The 22,051-nt window shown below is 43.2% G+C and overlaps 1 protein-coding gene across 5 annotated transcripts in view; it reads right to left on the reverse strand.

Moving 5' to 3' along the window:
• NR6A1 (nuclear receptor subfamily 6 group A member 1) overlaps positions 1–22,051 on the reverse strand; it is a 259,827-nt gene that overhangs the window by 61,232 nt on the left and 176,544 nt on the right. The window contains exon 1 of one of the 5 annotated variants that reach the window (XM_008273333.4): positions 9,622–10,070. The exons of the other annotated variants lie outside the window; for them this stretch is intronic. Within the exon in view, the coding sequence (XP_008271555.3) occupies positions 9,622–9,637 (16 nt within the window). The 5' untranslated portion in view covers positions 9,638–10,070. Of the gene's footprint in view, positions 1–9,621; positions 10,071–22,051 lie in introns of those variants that run through there. 5 annotated transcript variants of the gene reach the window in all.

Here is a 22,051-nt window from a genome sequence, read left to right on the forward strand (position 1 = left end):
TCTGGCACCCCTCCTAGCCTTGAGGAGCTCCTCATTCCACTGCACCAGGCCCACTGCTGCTTCCCCCCACCATAGTGTGCTCCCAGCCACTATCACTGTGGGCCCACTCGCTCAGTGGCCACTGCCACGTGACAGCTCGGGGCAGACAGTGAGGACCCCAACTCTAAGCTTTAGGGGCATGGATGGACGGACTACGGGCTGCACGTGGAGACCTGAGTACCGTGTGCCTCTCAGACTGCAGCCGCTGAGGCTCACACCTGGACACCTGGAAGACCTGGCTCTCGGCAGCGCTCACGTGAATGTGCGGGCTCCATTTCCGATCAGCTCCTTGCTGTGGCCTGGGAAGGCAGCCGGGGATGGCCCAAGTCCTTGGGCCCCTGCACCCACATGGGAGACCCAGAAGCTCCTGGCCTCAGATAAGCTCAGTTCCACCCACTGCAGCCATTTGGGGAGAGAAACAGTAGATGGAAGACCTCTCTCACTCTCTCTGTCTCTACCTCTCTCTATAACTCTTGTTTTCTAAATAAATAAAGTAAATCTTTTAAAAAAGGAAAAAAGAAAGAAGCCCATCTATATTTAAAGGACAGGAAGAGCAAGTAGAGAGAGGGACAGTGTAATATCACAAAAGTCACAGAAATAGAGAGCTGTACGATATAGGGGGTGGTCAGCATGCAGAGAAACAGGCTGACAGATGAGGCAATAGGCAGTGCTGAGACTACAGTCTCTGCAAAATCCAAGTAGGTGCTAAAACACTCAGTAATCAATATAACATCATATTTTTAAAAACTAAAAATGCAAAAACAAATAAGAATCTTAAAGACTAGTATTACGAGGTTTTTCCTTTGGCTCAGACTGCAATAATAGCTTGGCATGACACTAATTTTTTTTTTTTTTTTTTTTTTTTTTTTGACAGGCAGAGTGCACAGTGAGAGACAGAGACAGAGAGAAAGGTCTTCCTTTTGCCGTTGGTTCACCCTCCAATGGCCGCCGCGGCCGGCACTCTGCGGCCGGCGCACCGCGCTGATCCGAAGCCAGGAGCCAGGTGCTTCTCCTGGTCTCCCATGGGGTGCAGGGCCCAAGCACTTGGGCCATCCTCCACTGCACTCCCTGGCCACGGCAGAGAGCTGGCCTGGAAGAGGGGCAACCAGGACAGAATCCGGCGCCCTGACTGGGACTAGAACCCCATGTGCCGGCGCCGCAAGGCGGAGGATTAGCCTAGTGAGCCGCGGCGCCAGCCTGACACTAATATTTATCTTCTCACTTATCATCAGGAATTATCTTAGTGCAACTTCAGCAATACAGAAGAACAGAGCTAGATTTCAAGGGATCAAGAAAATGGTGGAAGCGATTGACAGAAAGCTACTCTTTCAAAATGTTCTACTGGTCAAAGAATTAGCATTTTTAAGTAAGAAAACTGAAGCTCAGAGAAGTAACAACCACGGTCATACAGATTAACAAACAAGTGAAGGAACTGGGAACCCAACCTGGGTTTCCTCCCCTTTGCTGCCTCACGGTGGATGTGATTTAGAGGGGTCTGTGGTATGCTCACACATCAATGGGAGAAATTCTTATAAGCTCACTAGGTACGAGCAGCATGTCTACAGTGAAGCACTTTCAGAAGCAAAACAGGCAAGGACAATTTTCTAGAAACTCCTTAGGGCAAGGTACAGACACACTGGAGATCTAAGAGGCTGTGGGAATAACACGGCGGACATGACATGGTGGACGGCATTCTCCAGAGCACTGGAAACTATGAAGAACCATAGGAGCGGCTTTCTCAAAGAACCATCATCCAGAAGTAGAAAGGGAATCCTGAAGGACACTGAGTGTGGTTTAAAACATTTTTTTAATGCATTAATTTGAGAGGCAGAGACAGTTAGTGTGAGAAGAGTGATAGTGCATGTGACAGAGAACACACTAGAGAAAGAGAGAGCTCCTATCACCTGGGTTCACTCCCCAAAAGCTCACAACAGCGGTGACTGGGCCATGCCAGGTCTCCCACATGAGTGGCAGGAACTCAACCACGTGAGCCATCACTGCTGCCACTGAGGGTGTGCATTGGCAGGAAGATGGAGCTGGCAGCTGGATGCGGGTATGGAAGCCAAGCACTAACTGGTGAGCTAACTACTAGGGCAAAACTCAAGTACCCATCCGCCTCCCCAAGCATGGTTTTGGCTTGAGGAAGACTGACTGTATAACGTGAGATTCAATGGCCTTGCAATTTACTTGTTCTGAACAGGTAATTAATCTGAAAACGGTCTAGAACAAAGTGGGAAGCCCTTTGCTCTTTCATCCAAAGGGTGCTGTGAAGGCCATAACTTCTCTACTTTGGTAGAATTTTAGTGCTTCGGTGCTGAAAGCGGTATCAAGAGGTCATCGACTTCAATCTAAGGAATGAATGGTTGCATACTTTCCTAAGTGAAGCACCCACTACCTCATCACCACAGAACAGCTTTGACTATTCTTAAGCTCTTCCTTATTCTGACTTGAAATCTTTTACCCTGTTATTCTGTACCCACCAGATCTAGCTCCACTGTCTAGGGCTCCTTATTATAGCATTTATTTTTTCTTTTCTTTAGGATTTATTTATTTGAGAGGCAGAATTACAAGGAGAGAGGGAGAGACAGAGAGAAAGGCCTTCCATTCACTGGTTCACTTCCCAAATGGCCGTAACAGCTGGACCTGGGCCAATCCAAAGCCAGGAGCCAGGAGCTTCTTCTGGGTCTCACACATGGGTGCAGGGGCTCAAGCACTAGGGCCATCTTCCACCACTTTCCCAGGCAATAGCAGAGAGCTGGATCAGAAAAGGAGCAGCCAGGACTCGAACTGGTGCCCATGTGGGATTCCAATGACGCAGGCAGAGCCTTAACCTACTGTACCACAGTGCCAGCCTTTCACAGAAGAAGACAATCACAACAATCCCGTAAGTTTTCTTTTTCATTCAAGAAATATTTATGGGGGCCGGTGCTATGGCGCAATGGGTTAATACCCTAGCCTGAAGCACTGGCATCCCATGTGGGCACCCGTTTGAGACCCGGCTGCTCCACTTCCGATCCAGCTCTCTGCTATGGCCTGGGAAAGCAGTAGAGGATGGCCAAGAGCCTGGAACTCTATCCAGGTTTCCCACATGGGTGGCAGGGCCCAAGTACTTGACCATTATTCACTGTCTTCCCAGGCATATTAGCAGGAAGAAGGATTGGAAATAAAGAAGTCAGGACTCGAACCAGCACTCTGACATGGGATGTGGGTAACCTAAGCAGAGGCTTAACCCCATGCACCACACACCTAGCCTGCATTTCTTCTAGTCCTTTGTAATTTTCTTCCCACATTTAAGCTGATTTTTGGTAAAAGAAAGAATTATTTCCAGTGTGTGGCACAGTAAGTAGGAAAAGGGTAAAATTAGGCTAGTGCTTAATCATACAAGGCTACAGATTTCATTTCATATTTAACACAAAGTAATTAGTGTTTTGAGCAGAACAATTTTTAGGGATCCCCCTGAGTACCTTAAAGAATAGACTGGAAAGGCAGATGATGAACGTGATAAGGGGATTGAAAATCATATCCTATATAAGTCAGTTTTTGGGATCAGGGGTGCAAAACTCCAAAGGCCATAAAAATTCAAGGTGGAAAAGAAGTGAAAAAGGCTTGTTTAGGTTGGGCGGCATCTGCAGAGTAAGACCACTGTGTTTTTATTACAGGGAGTCATACTTTAGCTTCAAATAGGAAATAAGCTGGCAGTGTTCAAACCCATGTAGGAAAGTTACTTTAAAAATACAGTTAATTGAAACATTATATTGGTGAAGTTAAACATGAACTCCTCTAAGGCCCCTTCAGTAACATTAGGTTAAGATCCAATTCTTACTCCTTGTCCTATGCTCCTTCTGCTACTTCCTGCCTCTGATCAGAGTGATATCTAACAAGTTTGGTATCTTGGCAATGAACTGAAACTGAAATCAACATCATAATTTGTAATATGACAACCATATAGATGCCTGACATACATACATCCACCCAATTATATTTTTGAGGACTTTCTCTGATAGGTCTTAGGAGATATGAGTACACAGACATTGTCCCTGCCTGTGTGAAATTTATATTCCTGATGAAGGGAAGAGGTTAGCATCTGCCCTTTGATGGGGGAGGGCGGGGAGGAAGTGGTGAAGATCTATTTACTTGAAAGATCATAAAAGAGAGAGGGAGAGAGAGAGGTCTTCCATCTACTAGTTTACTCCCCAGATGCCAGCAATATCCAAGGCTGGGCCAGGCTGAAGTAAAGAACCAGGAACTCTATCCAGGTCTCCTACTTGGGTGGCAAAGAGCCCAAACATGGGCTATCTTCCTCTGCCTTCCCAGGTGCATCAGCAGGAAGTGGGATTCTAAGTGGAGCAGCTGGGACTTGAACTGGTACTGACGTAGGATGCTGGCATCACAAGCATTGGCTTAAACAGCTGGGGTACAACATTAGCCCCTAACATCTGCTTTTATCACTCAGCAATATAAAAAATATTCCAATGTCAGTACACATTTACAAATTGATCTTTTAAACAGAAAAGCACAGAGTTGTGATTAAGAGATGAGAGAGTAAAAATTCTTTCTTATCTATCCTCTGTAACCTACATTCTCAGAACCTCCTCATGACAATAATCACTGGTAACAGTTTGGTGAATTTGCTTCCAAACTTTTATCCATGTGTATGTTCACATGTATGTTAAGGTGTTTCAAAATAGAAATGGCAATCTATCAAGCATGTATTCTACAGTTTCCTTCACTACCCCTCTTTCCTCTGGCTATATTTCTTGGATAGCTCATGTAGATGTAGCTTATCCTTTTTTAAGTCATTGCTATTTTATTTAACCAATCTCAAACAAAATATTTACCTTTCCCAACTTTTTAATATCTTTACCACCCTTTCTTTCCTGATTTGACCTCTGTTACAGCCCCAATCTCTCTCCTTTGTCTTCCAATCAACACATCTGTAAAAAACTTTCTGTAGGGAAAAGGCTACAAATTTTACAGGCACCTGCTCATTACGTATTACACGGCAGTTAGTTCTAGGAGAAGGTTCAGCAGCTTGTCCCACTGGTTGTACAGCATTTTCAAGGGTAAATTTCCAAAGGGCCCCTCCCTGATACTTACCTAGTGAGTGGAGGCATTCTCTGGGGACCCTTCTACTTGGGAGTATGAACAGCACCAGCCATAGGTTCACCCAAGAATTCTTTCCTTCCTCATCTTCCAAAATTTGTTACTCTTTCAAACTCATTTCAAGTCATGTCAAGCACATCCTGGGCACTCTGACAGAGCTTCTCTTATTAAATTTCCATTGTAATCCTGTGAAATAGGTGTTATTCTTCCTTTTTGTATATTTGGGAAACTGGCTCCTAGAGGTCAAGTGACTTGGCCAAGCGACAGAGGTGGCTGATGAGGTTCTTTCTCCATCACCAGGAGGCCGATATAGCAAGGTAATAGATGTAGCTAAGGTTTTATGAGCCATCTGGGCAGCAGTCGTTACCATATAGACTAAGGGATCCACTCAGAGGCAACAGAAGCGGCAACAGTTTTTGTTTTTGTTTTAATGGTTTAAAAATCCTACAGGAATTCTGATTGGCCCCACTGACAAACCATGAGGCCCAGAGGCCCACCAGCAGGCTGACTCCTGACCTTCCATGCTTCTCACCCTAATTAATGCAAGGTCCTTGAATCACAGTGTGAGCATCAAGACCCTGATAGGTTAGCAATGACCTTTACATCTATCAGGCTTTTCAGAATATGTAAAACAGCTGTGCTTTGGGAATGCCCTCAAACTCTCAAACCTTGAAATACGGTAGATACATTTTTCCCAATTACAGAGCTTTTTTTTTTAAACCAATTTTTTTAGGAAATGACTTTTTACATGGCTAAAAAAATATTTTGAGATATGCTTTTTTTAATAGAAAAACTATTGCTACATGCAAAAAGAATATTCTTATAAAAATACTGATTTCCTTGGCTTAAAAAGAAATCCCAGTAACAGGGAAGCAGAGAAAAAAAAATGATCTGAAAAAATTTGGTGGGGGTGGAGGGTGGAGTAGGGGACTATTTGGCTTCCATACTTGGGCCTCTGATACCCTTTTGTTCTCCCACCTCATTGTATTAAGGATGCTAAATCAAACATGATTGCAGTGATGTTTGTGTGTGAAAATGACAAAAGCAATGGGCCAAAATCCCAACCTCATCTTGAACCCTGAAGACTTTTATGGCTTTTCCTTCACTAGGCCCTCCCCCTAACACACATTAAAGACCACATTGTTCCAAAGGGTCATGGTAGGTTTCATACCCCATTTTAATACAATATGGCAACTAAACTTCTAAGTTTTGGTAGCAATATTTGTAAGTCTCTAGAAAGTGCCCATTAAAAGAAATGGTCTTTTAAATATTGATACAGAATTACAATGTATCAGAGAGGCAGAAATAATGCTATCAAGGAGGCAGTATGTGTGGTGATAAAATTGAATATCCTTTTTATTTCTCCTTCTCTCCCAAAAAAGTATGGATTAGAGATTTGTATGTCTGTAAGTCATATTATGCTCCCCAATGGTTTATGCCTCGTATTCCTAGAAGATTTCAAATTGGGAGAAAAATATTAGAGGCTGTTTATGATTCCATTTTTCTCAGCTGTTACCATCAGTTGTCACCAATACTTTGGAGATTTGTTTAGTGAGAAAGAGGCAGCAATGACTCCATTATTCTTTCCTTGGCCATAGCAATTTGCATCATAAAAGTACCTAGTGAATTATTGCCTTAGTACTCTGTAAAAGGATACAGTAAGACAGAAATGTTACAGTTAGGTCTGAGAAAAGAAAATTTGAAAAATGAAAATCTAGGCTGGAGTAAAAGAACAAGGAATTTGCACTGCTTTCAGGAGCACAATTTCATCGGTGGAACTGCTCACAAGCTCAGGTAATTCTAATGCCTGCACAATATACCATAAGATGTGCTTTTAATATCACAATGGCAACGTGATATCACACTGGCAATGCATTTAAAAATCTTTGGGTTTTGAAGATTTCTTGACTGCAAGACTGGTTTAAACGATCTCAAAATAACACACTAAGAACATCTGTTTAGCTCAGTTGAAGTTTCAAGAGCCAATACCAGCTGTTGGGGGTGGGATTTCACACATGTGTTATTCAAATCCTAACCAAATCTTGTTTTTTTTCATTTCCTTAATGATGTCTCCAAAAGCCAATAGCGTAAAGCAAATGTTAAAATATAAAAGAAAAGAGGGAGGGAGGAAGGGACGGAAGGAGGAAGGGAAGATGGATGGAAGGAAGGAAGGGGGAGGGAGAAAGAACGTGGAGTTCCAGAGAGCAAGCGCTGGAGCCTCACAGAGGCAGAAAGATTACTCAATCCTTTGATTCATGTGACCAAGACCAAAATGATCACTCTCCAATTCAATACAGTATTAGCATGAGGACAAAAGGCATTTAAAAATCAATTTGGAATTATTTCTAGAGGGGGCTGCCTAATCTTTGCAAGTTGAGGGAGTGAGAATATTCTCAAATGTTGAAAGAACACTCAAGTTGTTTTTACTCCTTTTAAGGAGCAACCTAATTTTCACAGGGAATTCATTCAGTGGCATTGTTTTGGTTTTAGGTGTCTGTCCTGCCAGGCAGGGGCCATGCACAAGGGCTGCATCTATCTTGAAGTGTGCACAATGGCTTCTCTTGCGGCTCTCTCTGTTATTGATCCTTACAGATGCTCCAAAGCCCTTCCCCCACCTTTCTCCAGATCCCAACCCCCCATTCTGAAAGATAGCTTAAGAAATAAGACTTCCTGCCTAGCGACTGGCAGGCCTGAAAGACCAGATTGTAGACTCCACAGATCAGGCCTGCCACAGTGAAAGCTTGAATAGAGTTAACCCTCTGTGAACTAAAACAAAACATTTGTATGCCCAGCTGTGACAAAGGTTAATTTAAATGGACAAGGGCCCAATATCTAAAACCAGGCAACTTTTTTTTTTTTTTTTTTTACAGTAGCATTTTTACTGACCTCTTTTGTAAGCAGTTGATTTTGCTTTTAAGCTTCCAAGGACCTCCTTCTGCTGGTATAATTAATTTTGCTTTACTACAATTTGTATGTAAGATTCAGGTGAAAATTTTTAAATTTATGTCCTTATTTCATGAAAATTCCTGTTTTAGTAGAAAAATACTTAAATTAAAAATGAACTGGGGGAGACTTTTTTTTGCTAACCTGTTTCCTCTTTCAGAACTGGTGGCCTACCTAACACTAAGAGATTCAAGCTGGTTGAACAAAATATAAATCCTCCCAAGTTATCTCTTCCAAACTCACAAAACTACTGCTCTAGTACCTCTGTTCACCCCTAAACTCCTTTCCAAAAGATCCAAAGCCAATCTTATCACTAAAGCTTCTACTTTCTGGAAAAGCTGGTATATCAGGGATAGTTTAACAAAGAATTTCTGCACATATCAGGAAAAGCAAAAGATGAAAATAACAGGTCTTAAATGGACAATTTCTGCAAACTTTCTCACAACTTAAAATTGAGGTAATTAAAAGTGAGGTAATTTTGGCATATAAGGTGCTAGGAGACAACATAACCGGGAGAAGGAAAGTCATTGTTACTACAGAGAAGAATGCTATTCGAAGAGGCAGCCCCACTTTCCTGGTTTGTGCTTCCCCAGAGTGAGAATGAAACTGCAAAGCTGCCCATGGCAGATGTTAGCCATGCTGCCAAGGGGCTGGGAAGCTTTCCCAGGACTATTTCATAGGGTTAATGCCATTCCTAGAAATTTATCAACTGCTTCAAAGAGTCAGGAGCTCCTCTGGCTACAGCTCAGCAGCACTTCTGTAAAAAAGTCTTTATAACCTTGGACCCCAACTCTTGTATTTTATAAACACAGTGACTCTTTAATACTAGGATTCATCTTTTAGCTATTTCTTTCCTGGCTCAAATGATAAAGTTGGGGAATAATGTTGTTTCTATAATGTAGAAGTCTATTCCAAATAAACAAGTTAAAATAATCAGTCACATTATTGATTACACATACACACAGAAAATTTACTCATTTAAAAGACAATGTACTTAAAAGTTAGCAATGGCTTAGCCTTATACCCCAACTGTAAAATATGTTAAGTTCCTCCAGAGAGTATAAAGCTGCCTTATCAATGGCCTCATGACCCCAATTCTATCTATAATTAACAGTAGTAATTAAGGTTTTTGGTAGATGATGAACTGTATAAAGCAATTTAAAATAGAAACAAATTTTGTCAAGAAGTAAACAATTTTTAAATATAAATTTTACAATGTTCTGAAATGTAAAATAAAGTTTAAAAATTTTTAAATCACTGTAAAATTTAAATTCATTCCCCTCCCTTTTAAAAACATCAACCACAGCAATCAATTCAGTACAGTTCTCCCTTGCTTCTTTTCTCTCTTCTAAAGCATTTACAGCCAGTTACTACATATGTGAAAACTTGTTGGCTGAATTTTACCAAGACACAAAAAAAATCAGTTGTCGGTGAACTGCCTCCCTTCTCCTCAAAGCTATTATTTACTCTAAATCTTCAAAGAACATTTCTAAACCTTCGATTGGAGCCCCAGATTTAAATAACCAGTTCTCTCACCTTCCCATGTCTCCATTTCATGCTTCTCCGAGTCTGATGAGAAGCGCTATTGCAGCCATGAAGAAACAGAGATTACAGGACAAGTCCAGCTTGATGACCACCCTTCCGACACTTGGTCAATTTCTCTCTCTAAGCCTGGACTACGACTACGACAGTCATCCTAACAGGTCAGTTTACAAGCCAGTCATGTGATTACAAAGTTCAGGCTCTAAGGTCACAACGTGTATGGAGTTCGTTTATTACCAAAGGTTATCTAAGTGGAACTGATAGACTTATTTTCTTTAGTTAACAATACTGCCTAGCACATCTCTCTGAAAACTACTAAGGGAACATTTAAGGGAATTATTTCTACAGTTTTCAAACTGATATTTTAAAAGGCAGCATTTTAGAGGAACTTAATTTAAAAATGTTCTTAATATGTGAGGTTTGCTCCTGTTTTTTCAAGAGTTATTTTATACTATATTCTTTTATGTTATGGATTAGAAAATTTAGAACTAAAATCTTTAACCCAAGGAAAAAGCAAAACAAACTCTGTTAAGCATGTGGGGTCTTGGGGGGGGGGGGGGCATGAGAGTGGAATTCCCTGCTTTTTGTCATTATAATAAACAATGACAAGGCAAATTCTTTTGAGAAAATTAAAACATGGGGTTATGAGTTATTCATAGGCTTACTTCAGCCCTTCATTTCCAAGCTCTGTACATATATACTAGTTTGAAACAATGTGGAGAAAGGAAACTAGGTTTGCAAAATCCTTTTAGACAACAAAAGTCAGAAATTTCAAAACCTGCCCCTACCCAGAAGCTTACATCTTCAAAGTAAACTTCTTGATATAGCTTCCTTGATTTGTGAACCATATCAGCAAAACAAAGCAGTGTGTTTAACACCAGGTATGCACATACATACACCTTGCCAGCTGCAAAGGCTGACAAATCTGAGTCATATGTCATTCAGCAATCCATTCCGATATCAGAATACAATAAAAGGGCAAATTTCAGAGAAGGTAGCAGGGTTCAAAGACAGACTGATTCCTGAAGATAACTGATTTTTTTTTCTATGCAAAATGTTTCATTCCATAAAATCTCCTTTGTCTCTAGCTTAGTACTGGAAAGAATTTAAAAAGCCCAGTTATACTTTTAAAGCAATATTCCAGAAAAAATAAGATCCTTTTTGGAGCTGGAGTAGAATGTTTCATTTGGCAGCCATGTAACTGAATTGCAAATATTGCTACTAAATAGAGACCATTAGGGCCACCTTACAAGTAGGACCTAAACAGAAAATGACTAATTACTTAGAAAAGGAGAAAAGCTTATGTGTCTGTCTAAAATAAATGCTCTACTACTGCCACCACATACCTTACCCCAACACAAACACAAATACAATGACCAGTTTTTCCATCCCAACCTAGAGAAGAAATTAAGCTTCTTCCTAGTCTCTAGCTCTTAAATAATTTTAGTACAGTGACTATACATAGAATGGGGGTGGGTACTGAAGGGCAAGGTCCACCCACTAAGAAGCTATTCAACTGGAAATACTTACTTTCAAAGGGCAGCTCTGTCTCCCTGAAGGATACGGATTTATCAGACTCAGTACCTGCACACAACAGAGTTGCAGTAATGCCTCTGTGCTTTATTCCACCAACCTCTGGATGCAAAGATGAAATAGACCAGGAGCTATTAGTTTGGCTCTTCATATCAAGATGGAAGCAGATACCTTGATTTTCAAGGTTAGGCATTACTAGTAATTCTTGATGCACTCATAAGCCTCAGAACAGAAGGTTTTTTTGACAGGCAGCGTTAGACAGTGAGAGAGAGAGAGACAAAGAGAAAGGTCTTCCTTCCGTTGGTTCACCCCCGAAATGGCCGCTATGGCCAGGAGCCAGGTGCATCCTCCTGGTCTCCCATGCAGGTGCAGGGCCCAAGCACTTGGGCCATCCTCCACTGCTTTCCTGGGCCACAGCAGAGACCCGGACTGGAAGGGCAACCAGAACAGAATCCAGAGTCCCAACCAGGACTAGAACCCGGGGAGCCAGTGCCGCTAGCCAAGTGAGCCGCAGCACTGGCCCAGAACAAATCTTTAACATCGTTTAACAACATAGTCTTATCTTCAAATACAGAGCAATATTTCTTCAGCATTTTTGTTTATTATTTATTTTTAAGATTTATTTATTTATTTGAAAGCAGAGTTACAGAGAAGCAGAGAAAGGGAGAGGCAGAGAGGCAGAGAGAGAGGCAGAGAGAGAGAGAGAGAGAGAGAGAAAGAAAAAAGAGAGGTCGGTCTTCTATCTGCGGGTTCACTCCCCAAATGGCCCCATAGGCTAGAGCCGGGCCGATCAGAAGCCAGGAGCCAGGAACTTCCTCCAGGTCTCCCATGCCAGTGCAGGAGCCCAAAGACCTGAGCTATCTTCTACTGCTTTCCCAGACCACAGCAGAGAACTGGATCAGAAGTGGAGCAGCCAGGACTCGAACTAGTGCCCATATGAGATGATGGCACTGCAGGAGGTAGCTTTTACCTGCTATGCTAGCACCTTCAGTTATTTTTTAAAACTTATTTTTTATTTATCTGAAAGGTTGAATGACAGAGAGAGAGAGATATCTTCCATCCACCAGTTCACTCCCTAAATGGATGTAATGGCTAGGATCAGGCCAGGCTGAAGCCAGAAGCCAGGAACTCCATCTGGGTCTCCCATGTGGGTGGCAGGAGTCCAAACACTGGGCTATTTTTTGCTGCTTTCCCAGGAGCATTAGCAGTGACAGCAGTGATGCCGGACTGAAAGCGGAACAGCCGGGATTTGAGTTGGTTCTCATATGGGAAGCTGGTGGCACCCTGACCTGCTGTGCCAAAATGATAGCCCCCAGCACTCTCAGTTTTCTGAGAACCTTTGATAGGCTTTACTGGGAGGAAGGTAGAAGAGAAGGCGAATATGCAACCTCCATTGTCTATGTGAATGTAAAAGGAAAATTCTAAATCTTAACCAGGGCACTCAGTAAGTGTGTAAAAAAAAAAATCATTTAGAAAGATTAAAAGGAATCTTGGAATTTACAAGTAAGAAGGGGAATAAAGAAACTTAGCAATCAGTAACATTTTCTACTTGTTATGAGCTTCATAATGTAGAGAAGAGCAGATGTACAAAATTCTACATCCAATCATATGCAGCATTTGCATACTGTATATCTGAGTCCAAATGATGAATGGAAGAACCCTGGTTAACCAGCAAGACTCTGATTCCACTTAAACTTTTTTAATTTTGAAAAATTAATTTGTTTGAGAGGGAGAGTGAGAGATTGAGAGCACATACTCCCTCCACAGTTTGATGCCCCATATTGGGCCAAGTCAAAGCAGAGCAGGGAACTTAATCCGGGTCTCCAGTGTGGGTGGCAGGAACTCAATTACTTGGTCATCTCTGCTACCTTCCAAAGGCCAGAGTCAAGAGTCAGAGACAGTTATCATACCCAGAAACCCTGATATGGGACATGAGCATCTTAACCACTAGACTATATAACTGCTCCAACTTGGACTTCAAAGATGGAGAAACTGGGGTTCAAAAAAGAGGCAAGAGTTATTAAGGCCAATGATAAGAAACCCAAATACCCCAGTCCTTCATTTATTTCTTTATGCCACATTTCTTCAGGGACAGAATAAAGTAAAGCTTCTTTATTTTTTAAAAGTTTGTTTCTATTTATTTGAAAGAGTGACAGCGAGAGGGCAGGGAGAGAAAGAGATCTTCCATTTGCTGGTTCACTCCCCAAATGCCTGCAACAGCCAGGGCTGAGCCAGGATGAAGCTAGAAGCCCAGAATTCCATCTGAGTCTCCCAAATAGGAGGCAAGGACCTAAGTATCTGAGCCATCATCCGCTGCCTCCCAGGATGCATTAACAAGAAACTGGATTGGAAAGGGAGTAACCAAAACTCAAACTGGCACTCCAATTCAGGATCTGAGCATCCCAGTCACCTAAGCCTCTTTTTAAATGTTCTACTTGACACCATTTCCCATATGTTTGTTTATTCAAATTCCAGATTTCCAGGAGGACTGTAAATTTTGATGCTGAAGGGGGTATCAACATGCAACCTAAGTTTAGTCTTTTGATGTAAAACAAAAGATAGTAATTCTAGTAACCACACAGTAATCAGAATCATTTCAGCTTTATTATTGCTTGAAAGATTTATTTATTTGAAAGGCAGAGTTGAGAGAGAGAGACAGACAGACAGACACATCTTCCACCTACTGGTTTACTTACCAGATGGCCGCAATGGACAGAACTCGGCCAGGATGAATTAAGGAGCTTTATCTACTTCTCCCGTGTGGGTGCAGGAGCTCAAAGACTTGGGCTATCTTCAGTAGCTTTTCCAGGCACATTAGCAGGGCACAGGATTGGAAATGGAGCAGCCAGGACAAAAACCAGCACCCATATGGAACACTGGCATTTCAGGTGGCAGCTTAACTCCCTACTCCACAATGTAGCCCTATTTGCATTTATAAAATTTTTAATGAAAGCCTGAGGCAAAGTAAAAGCCATATGACCACTCTCATGGAGGGGAGCCTCTCCATTTTAGAAAATCAGAAATATTCATGGGGCTGGCACTGAGGCACAGGGGACTAAACCACTGTTTGTGATGCTGGCAGCCCTTATTGGAGTTCTGGCTACCCCACTTCTGATCCATCTCCCTGCTAATGCACCCGGGAAAGCAGCAAAAGATGACCCCATTATTTGGGCCCCTGCTACTCACATGGGAGTTCCAGGCTCCTGGCTTTGACTGAACCAGTCCCAGTTGGAACAGCCATTCAGGAAATGAACCAGCAGATGGAAGGTTCTTTGCCTCTCTCTCTTACTCTGCCTTTCAAATAAACAAATAAATAAATCTTTTTTAACATAAGAAATATGCAGAAAATGGTTTTAACACATATGTCTATGTTTTTTGAGAGACAGAGACAGACATACAGAGAATTCCTATCCTCGCGTTTATTTCTCAAATGCCCACCAATGGCTGAGACTAGGACTGGGCCAGGCTGAAGCCAGGAGCTGGAAATTCAATTCAGATCTCCCACATGGGTGGCAGGGACTTGAACCATCACCTCCTGCCTCCCAAGTTCTGCATATGCAGGAAGCTAGAATTAGTAGTCAGAGCTGGGATTTGAACCCAGGTACTCTGATGTGCAACGCAGATGACCTAACAGGTGTCTTAACTACTGGGTCAAACACCCCAGAAAATGTTTCAAATTCCTTTTTAACCTTGCAAACATTAAAACAAAAACAAAACACAAGAGCCCAAGGTCTTCTGTTGTCATCTGTCAGATCGTCAGATTATCGACACAGATATTCCCTTTGGCAAGGAGAGAGTCAATTAAAGAAGAATAATGAAATCACAGTCAGATGAAGTTCATACCATCCAGGACTAACAGACTAACCTATTGAGTATAGAAAAAGATCAGGAGCAAAAAGAATACACTAAGATATTGCTTCCAGGTATACCTTCTGCTCCTGGAGTTGGAAAGAATTCATAGTTCAGAAAAAACCTCAAAGTTGGAAACTAAAATAAAATACTCCACAAACTGCAGTTTTTCCATCCAATTCTACAAACACTCATTCATGTGGGCTCTATGCTGCCATAGATGTGACACAAATGTTCTATGTTCCCTGCCTAGAGGTGTTCATCATCTGCTGACCTCTCCAGCCTCATTTCCACCACTCTACACTCACCGACTTGTAAAGCAAATACAGTAAGTAGGTAAGTGACAATATGATGATGTCATAGCAGAAGCAGGAAAAAAGGCGTTAGAGTAAGGAAACAATTCATTAGATTATGGGACCGCAAAGAACACATTACATTTGAGTTGAATAGTGGAGTACCGTAAGTACTCAAATAGGAAAGGTATTTCAGGACCAGAGGAATCAACTGAAGGGAAGATCTTGGAAGACTCTGGAATGTCAGTGCTATGAAGTCAGGATTTAATCTGAAGAACAGCAGCATGATTCGCTGTGGAAGAAAAGACTCTAGGGCATGCTTTAAGAACAGCCCAGGGCCGGCGACGCAGCTCACTAGGCTAATCCTCCGCCTAGCGGCGTCAGCACACCGGGTTCTAGTCCCAGTCGGGGCACCGGATTCTGTCCCGGTTGCCCCTCTTCCAGATGGCCCAAGTCCTTGGGCCCTGCACCCCATGGGAGACCAGGAGAGGCACCTGGCTCCTGCCTTCGGATCAGTGCGGTGTGCCGGCCGCGGCGGCCATTGGAGGGTGAACCAACTGCAAAGGAAGACCTTTCTCTCTGTCTCTCACTGTCCACTCTGTCTCAAAAAAAAAAAAAAAAAAAAAAACAAAAAAAAAAAAAAAAAACAAAAAAAAAAAAAAACAAAAAACAGCCCAAAGGGGCAGCATCATGGTACAGTGCGGTGAGCCTACAATGCCAGAATACCACACTGGAGCGTGGGCAGAGATGCAGATGGAGCTCCAGACTCCTGGCTTTGTCCTGGCCCCGCCCCAGCTGTTGTAGCCACTTGGGGAGTGGATCAGTCAACAGAGATCTCTTTCTCTCTCGGTATCTTTCTCTCCCACTGTCACTCTGCCTTTCAAATAAATTTAAAAAAATCTTTTTTTTTAGGAATAGCCTCAAATATAACAACCAGATGCAATGTGTGCACTTTGCTTGGATTCTGACTTGAACACATCAACTGTAAAAAGCCATTTTTTAAGACAATCAAGGAAATTTAAACATGGGTAAAGGAACTAACTAGGTGAGTTTCTCACCTGCAAAATGAGCATGCTTCACTTGTCTATCCATCTACTTGACCTAGAGGAAAAGGCTTCTGCCTACAAGGAACTCAGCTCTGTGTGAGGACTCAGAGGAAAGGCTCCCCCTACTCCTCTGACTGCGGCATGACCTCACCGAGCCAGTCAATGCTGCCTGGCACCTCTGATCCAAAAAGCCCCCCCTTCCAAGGCCCTTTACAGTCCAGCTGACTTCCCTGGTTCACTTCCCACCATTCCAGTCATACAGACCCACATAAAGTGTCACTACGCTAAGCTATTCCATCTTCCCGGAATAACTTTTCTCACTACTTCTTTATAGCTTGCACTCCCATTTACTGAACTTTCCAGACTCAATTTAAATATCGCCTCCTCTGGGAAATATTGTAAGATTCCATTCTCCCAACCCTCAAATCACACAGAGTCAAATTATACCCTCCTTCTATGCTGCCTGTATCCCTAAAATATACCATGCCAATACATCTCATTAGTACTTTTATTTTTACAGTTCTAAAAATAGAACTGCAGATTTACTTAATCTGAGGTTACCTGAAAGAATCAAGCCTTGGTAAATCCAGGGTCTAGTCTTGAGTTTAACATATAGCAGGATTCATAATACGTTAAAGCAACTAGAAGGTCTGGTTATGTGTGCTGTGTGGGTGGGTAGAGGTCTTTCATTAAACTTCTAATTTTTTTTTAAAGATTGGGACTTTTTCCAAAAGAAGAAATTTTATTTATTTATTTATTTGAAAGGCAGAACCACAGAGGTTGGGGGAAGAGAGCATCTATCCATTGGTTCACTCTCCAAATGGTCACTATGGCCACGGCTGGGCCTGTCCAAAGCCAGGAGCCTGGAACTCCATCTGGATCTTCCACACGGGTGGCAGGGGCAAGAGTACTTGTGCCACCTTCCACTGCCTTCCCAGGTGCATTAACCAGGAAGTGGACCAGAGGTAGAAAGCTGGGACACAAACTGGTGCTCTGATATAAAATGCTGGCATCATGGGTGGCAGACTGACCTGCTATGCCAGCTCCATCTTTTAAAAATTTTTTTTAAATTATTTTTTATTAATTTGACAGGCAAAAGGGCAGAGAGAGCTTCTATTTGCTGGTTCACTCTTCCAATGTCTGCAACAACTCGGGCTGCGCCAGGCTGAAGCCAGGAACCAGAGGCTCCAACAGGCCTACATAAATTGCAGGAACTCAGGTACCTAAGCCACCATCAACTGCTTTTCCAAGAACATCAGTAGGGAGCTATATCCGAAGTGCAGTAGTGAGGCTAGCTTTGTGGTGTTGCAGGTTAAGCTGACGCCTGCAATGCTAGCATCCCCTATGGGCGCTAGTTTGTGTCCCAGCAGCTCCACTTTTGATTCAGCTCTTGGCTAATGGTCTGGGAAAAGTAGCAGAGGAAGGCCTAAGTGTTTGGGCCCCTGCACCCATGTAGGAGACCGGGCTGAAGCTCCTGGCTTCAGCCTGGCCTAGCCATGGCTGTTTGCGGCCATCTGGAGAGTGAACCGGTAGGATGGAAGATCTCTCCTTCTCTCTCTCTCTCTCTCTCTCTCTCTCTCTCTCTGTGACTTTCAAATAAATAAATAAATCTTAAAAAAAAAAAAAGAAAAAAAGAAAAAGAAAGAAGTGAGTAATGTGGCAATCTTATAAGGGAAGTGGATGTCCCAAGCAGCAGATTAACTAGCTGCACTCCAACACCCACCCCTACCGTGATACTTGACCCAAAAGTGTTCAGTGATTATCTGCTGACTGAAGGAGGAAAAGTAAAGAGTTGCTTCAGAAAACAGGAACATGGGAAAGGGAAAGAAAATTCTTCAGGGATACAAATATTCACAAAAAGATTGCCCCAGGTCATCCCTTCAAAGCCAAAACCAGTTTTCCCAGCCCCAAATCCAACTCCAACATACCCCACACAAGAGCACTTAGCTAACTGAGGGACGGGGACAATAAATCTGAAAGCCAACGGGACCAGTTGCAAACCGGCAAGGTGACAATCCTATCTGCAGCAGCTCATCCTTCCCACTCTGCCAGAGACTGAACCTGACTCTCCAGCGTGCGCACAAGAAAAAGAAAAGGCCACTCTTCTCTGGGACAGAACCTCACTCCAGCTGATAAAAAGACTGATTTTTTAAAAATTTATTTTATTTGAGAGGACAGTCACAGAAAGAGGGAGATAGAGAGAAAGGTCTTCCATCTGCTGGTTCACTCCCCAATAGGCCTGAAGAGCAGCAGTTGGGCTGATCCAAAGCCAGGAGCCAGGAGCTTCTTCCAGGTCTCCCCACGCAGATGCAGGGACCCAAGCACTTGGACCATCTTCTACTGCTTTCCCAGGCCATAGCAGAGAGCTGGACCGGAAGAGGAGCAGCCGGGACACGAACTGGTGCCCACATGGGATGCTGGTGCACAGGCAGAAGCTGAGTTTACTACACCACAGCGCCGGCCAGAAAAGGATTGATTTTTATCAAACAGGACATAACACACACAGTCCCAATCTGAGTCAACTACACAAAGCAACTGAGCCCTATCTGGGGTTCTGAGTCACAGACTACTGCTCTGAGCCTCAGATCCAGATACCTGACTGACTGCCTCCTGGACAACTCCACCTTGATGTAACTATCAGAAGCACCTCAGATATGTCCTGACATGTCTTCCCTTTAAACCTGCTTCTCTTTCTGGGCTCTCTTTTCAGTGACTGGCATCAACCACCCAAGTCAATAACACAGGAATGTTTCCCTGACTCCGTTCTCCTCTTTGACCTGACCTGCATTTAACCTATCATAAATCCTGTCTTTTCTACCACCTCAAAAGCTGCTGAATTAGCCACCTTAAAGAGGTATCGTTAACCAATGGTGGGACAATTAAGCGTCCTCTTTACAAAATTACAATGAACTAAAACAAAAATATTCAAATCTATCAGTTAATAATGACACTAAAAATTAATTTGTCAGGGCCAGTGTTATGGTGCAGCAGGGTAAATCACTTCTTGCAACACCAGCATCGGAGTGCAATTTTGAGGCCCAGCTGCTCCCCTTCCCACCTGACTTCTTTCTAACATACCTGAGAAGACAGTAGATGCTTGGGCCCTTGCCGCCCATGTAGGAGACTTGAGTGGAATTCCTGACTCCGGTTCTGATCTGGCCCAGCCCTGGCTGTTGCAGTCATTTGGGGAGTGAAGCAGCAGGTGGAAGATACCTCTCTCTCTGTTTCCTTCTTCCTCCCTTCCCCTCTCCCTCTCTGTCTCTTTCTTCCTCTTCCTCTCTGTTGCTCTGCCTTTCAAAAAATGCATTTTAAAAAATTAATCTGTTGAGGCCGGCACTGTGGCGCAGCAGGTAAAGCTGCTGCCTGCAGTGCCAGCATCCCATACAGGCACTGGTTTGAGTTCTGGCTACCCACTTCAGATCCAGCTCTCTGCTATGATCTGGGAAAGCAGTGGAAGATGGCCCAAGTCCTTGGACCCCTGCACCCACGTGGGAACCTGGAAGAAGCTCCTGGCTCCTGGCTTTGGATTGGAGCTCTGGCGGTTGCAGCCCACTGGGGAGTGAACCAGAGGATGGAAGACCTCTCTCTCTCTCTGCCTCTCTGTGTAACTCTTTCAAATAAATAAATAAATCTTTAAAAAATTAATCTGTCACCATTGAAGGATGCTGGGGAAACAATATATCATTCTTTTTTTTTTTTTTTAATTTTTGACAGGCAGAGTGGACAGTGAGAGAGAGAGACAGAGAGAAAGGTCTTCCTTTTTGCCCTTGGTTCACCCTCCAATGGCCACCGCGGCCGGCGCACTGCAGCCGGTGGTGCATCGCGCTGATCCGAAGCCAGGAGCCAGGTGCTTTTCCTGGTCTCCCATGCGGGTGCAGGGCCCAAGCACTTGGGCCATCCTCCACTGCACTCCCTGGCCACAGCAGAGAGCTGGCCTGGAAGAGGGGCAACCGGGACAGAATCCAGCACCCTGACCAGGACTAGAACCTGGTGTGCCGGCGCCGCAAGGCGGAGGATTAGCCTATTGAGCCACAGCGCCGGCCGACAATATATCATTCTTAAGATTATTAAATAAAGGGAAAGACTATTTATCCTGCTTTTTCTAGATGAATTATATCACAGGGTAATTAATAGTTAAGAAAAAATTTATCTTTAAAGAAGCAACCAGCTATTATTTTTTATATTTATATAAATATAAATATATTTATAAATATATTTATTAAGAACTACTAGAATCAGAATATAACTATATGAAATAACACATACTAGATACTGATCAACAACTGCTAACATTACAAAAAGAACAAGACAACTTTTTTTTTTTTTAAGATTTATTTGTTTATATGAGAGGCAGAGTTAGAGAGAGAGAGGCAGAGACAGAGAGAGAGGTCTTCCACCCGCATGGCGGCAATAGTTGGAGTTGGGCTGATCTGAGGCCAGGAGATTCTTCTGGGTCTCCCACATGGCTGCAGGTGCCCAAACACATGGGGCATCTTCCACTGATTTCCTAGATCATTAGAAGAGAGCTGGATTAGAATCGAGCAGCCATAGGCCGGTGCCGTGGCTCACTAGGCTAATCCTCCGCCTTGCGGTGCCGGCACACCGGGTTCTAGTCCCAGTCGGGGCACCAGATTCTGTCCCGGTTGCCCCTCTTCCAGGCCAGCTCTCTGCTGTGGCCAGGGAGTGCAGTGGAGGACGGCCCAAGTACTTGGGCCCTGCACCCAATGGGAGACCAGGATAAGTACCTGGCTCCTGCCATGGGATCAGTGCGGTGCACCAGCTGCAGCACGCCAGCCGCGGCGGCCATTGGAAGGTGAACCAAGGGCAAAAAGGAAGACCTTTCTCTCTGTCTCTCTCTCTCTCACTGTCCACTTTGCCTGTCCAAAAAAAAAAAAAAAAAAAAAAAAAAGGTAGAGCAGCCAGGACTCTAACCAGTGACCATATGGAATTCTGGCACTGCAGGGAGCCTTAACCTACTATGCTACAGTGCTGGCCCCTCACAACAGACAGATATATTCTAATGGTGAATCCAAAGATGATCAAGTCTCTAGAGCCATTTACTAAATCAAGGAATTATAAACTTTAGAGGAACACATTTCTTCTACGTCATAAATATAAAATCAGCTGTGGCAAATTCAACATGACAAACTACCTAATCTATTTAACTAGAAAGGGAAAAAAAATATGAGAGAGGAAATTTATAGATAAAAACTCTTTCAGAGATATATAATGGATCAATGTAAGATACCTAAGATTTGCTTCAAAATATTATGGAAGGAGGGCAGACATTGTGATGTGGGCAGTTAAGCCCCACCTTGGGATGCCCAGTTTAAGACCCAGTATTCCAGGCTTCTGATGCAGCTTTCTGCCAGTGCACCTGGGAGGCAGTGGATGATGGCCCAAGTATTTGGGTTAGTACTTGGTTTACTACCACCCAAGTAGGAGACCTAGATGGAGTTCCTGGCTCCTGGCTTCAGCTTGACCCAGCTTGGCTGTTGAAGGCATCTGGGGAATGAACCAGCAGATGGAAGATATCTACTTCTCCCTCTGTCACTCTGCTTTTCAAATAAATAAATAAATCTTTAGGGGAAAAATAATATGACAGGGAAGGAAGTGGGCAAAACAGATTAACTACTGGATGATGGCTGTTTAAGTTGTGTACATGGTTTCATTATAGCACTTAATGTGTACAGTACTTAATAT

The sequence above is a fragment of the Oryctolagus cuniculus genome, chromosome 1 (genome assembly GCF_964237555.1).
Source record: "Oryctolagus cuniculus chromosome 1, mOryCun1.1, whole genome shotgun sequence".
In the NCBI taxonomy this organism is placed as follows: Eukaryota; Metazoa; Chordata; class Mammalia; order Lagomorpha; family Leporidae; genus Oryctolagus; species Oryctolagus cuniculus.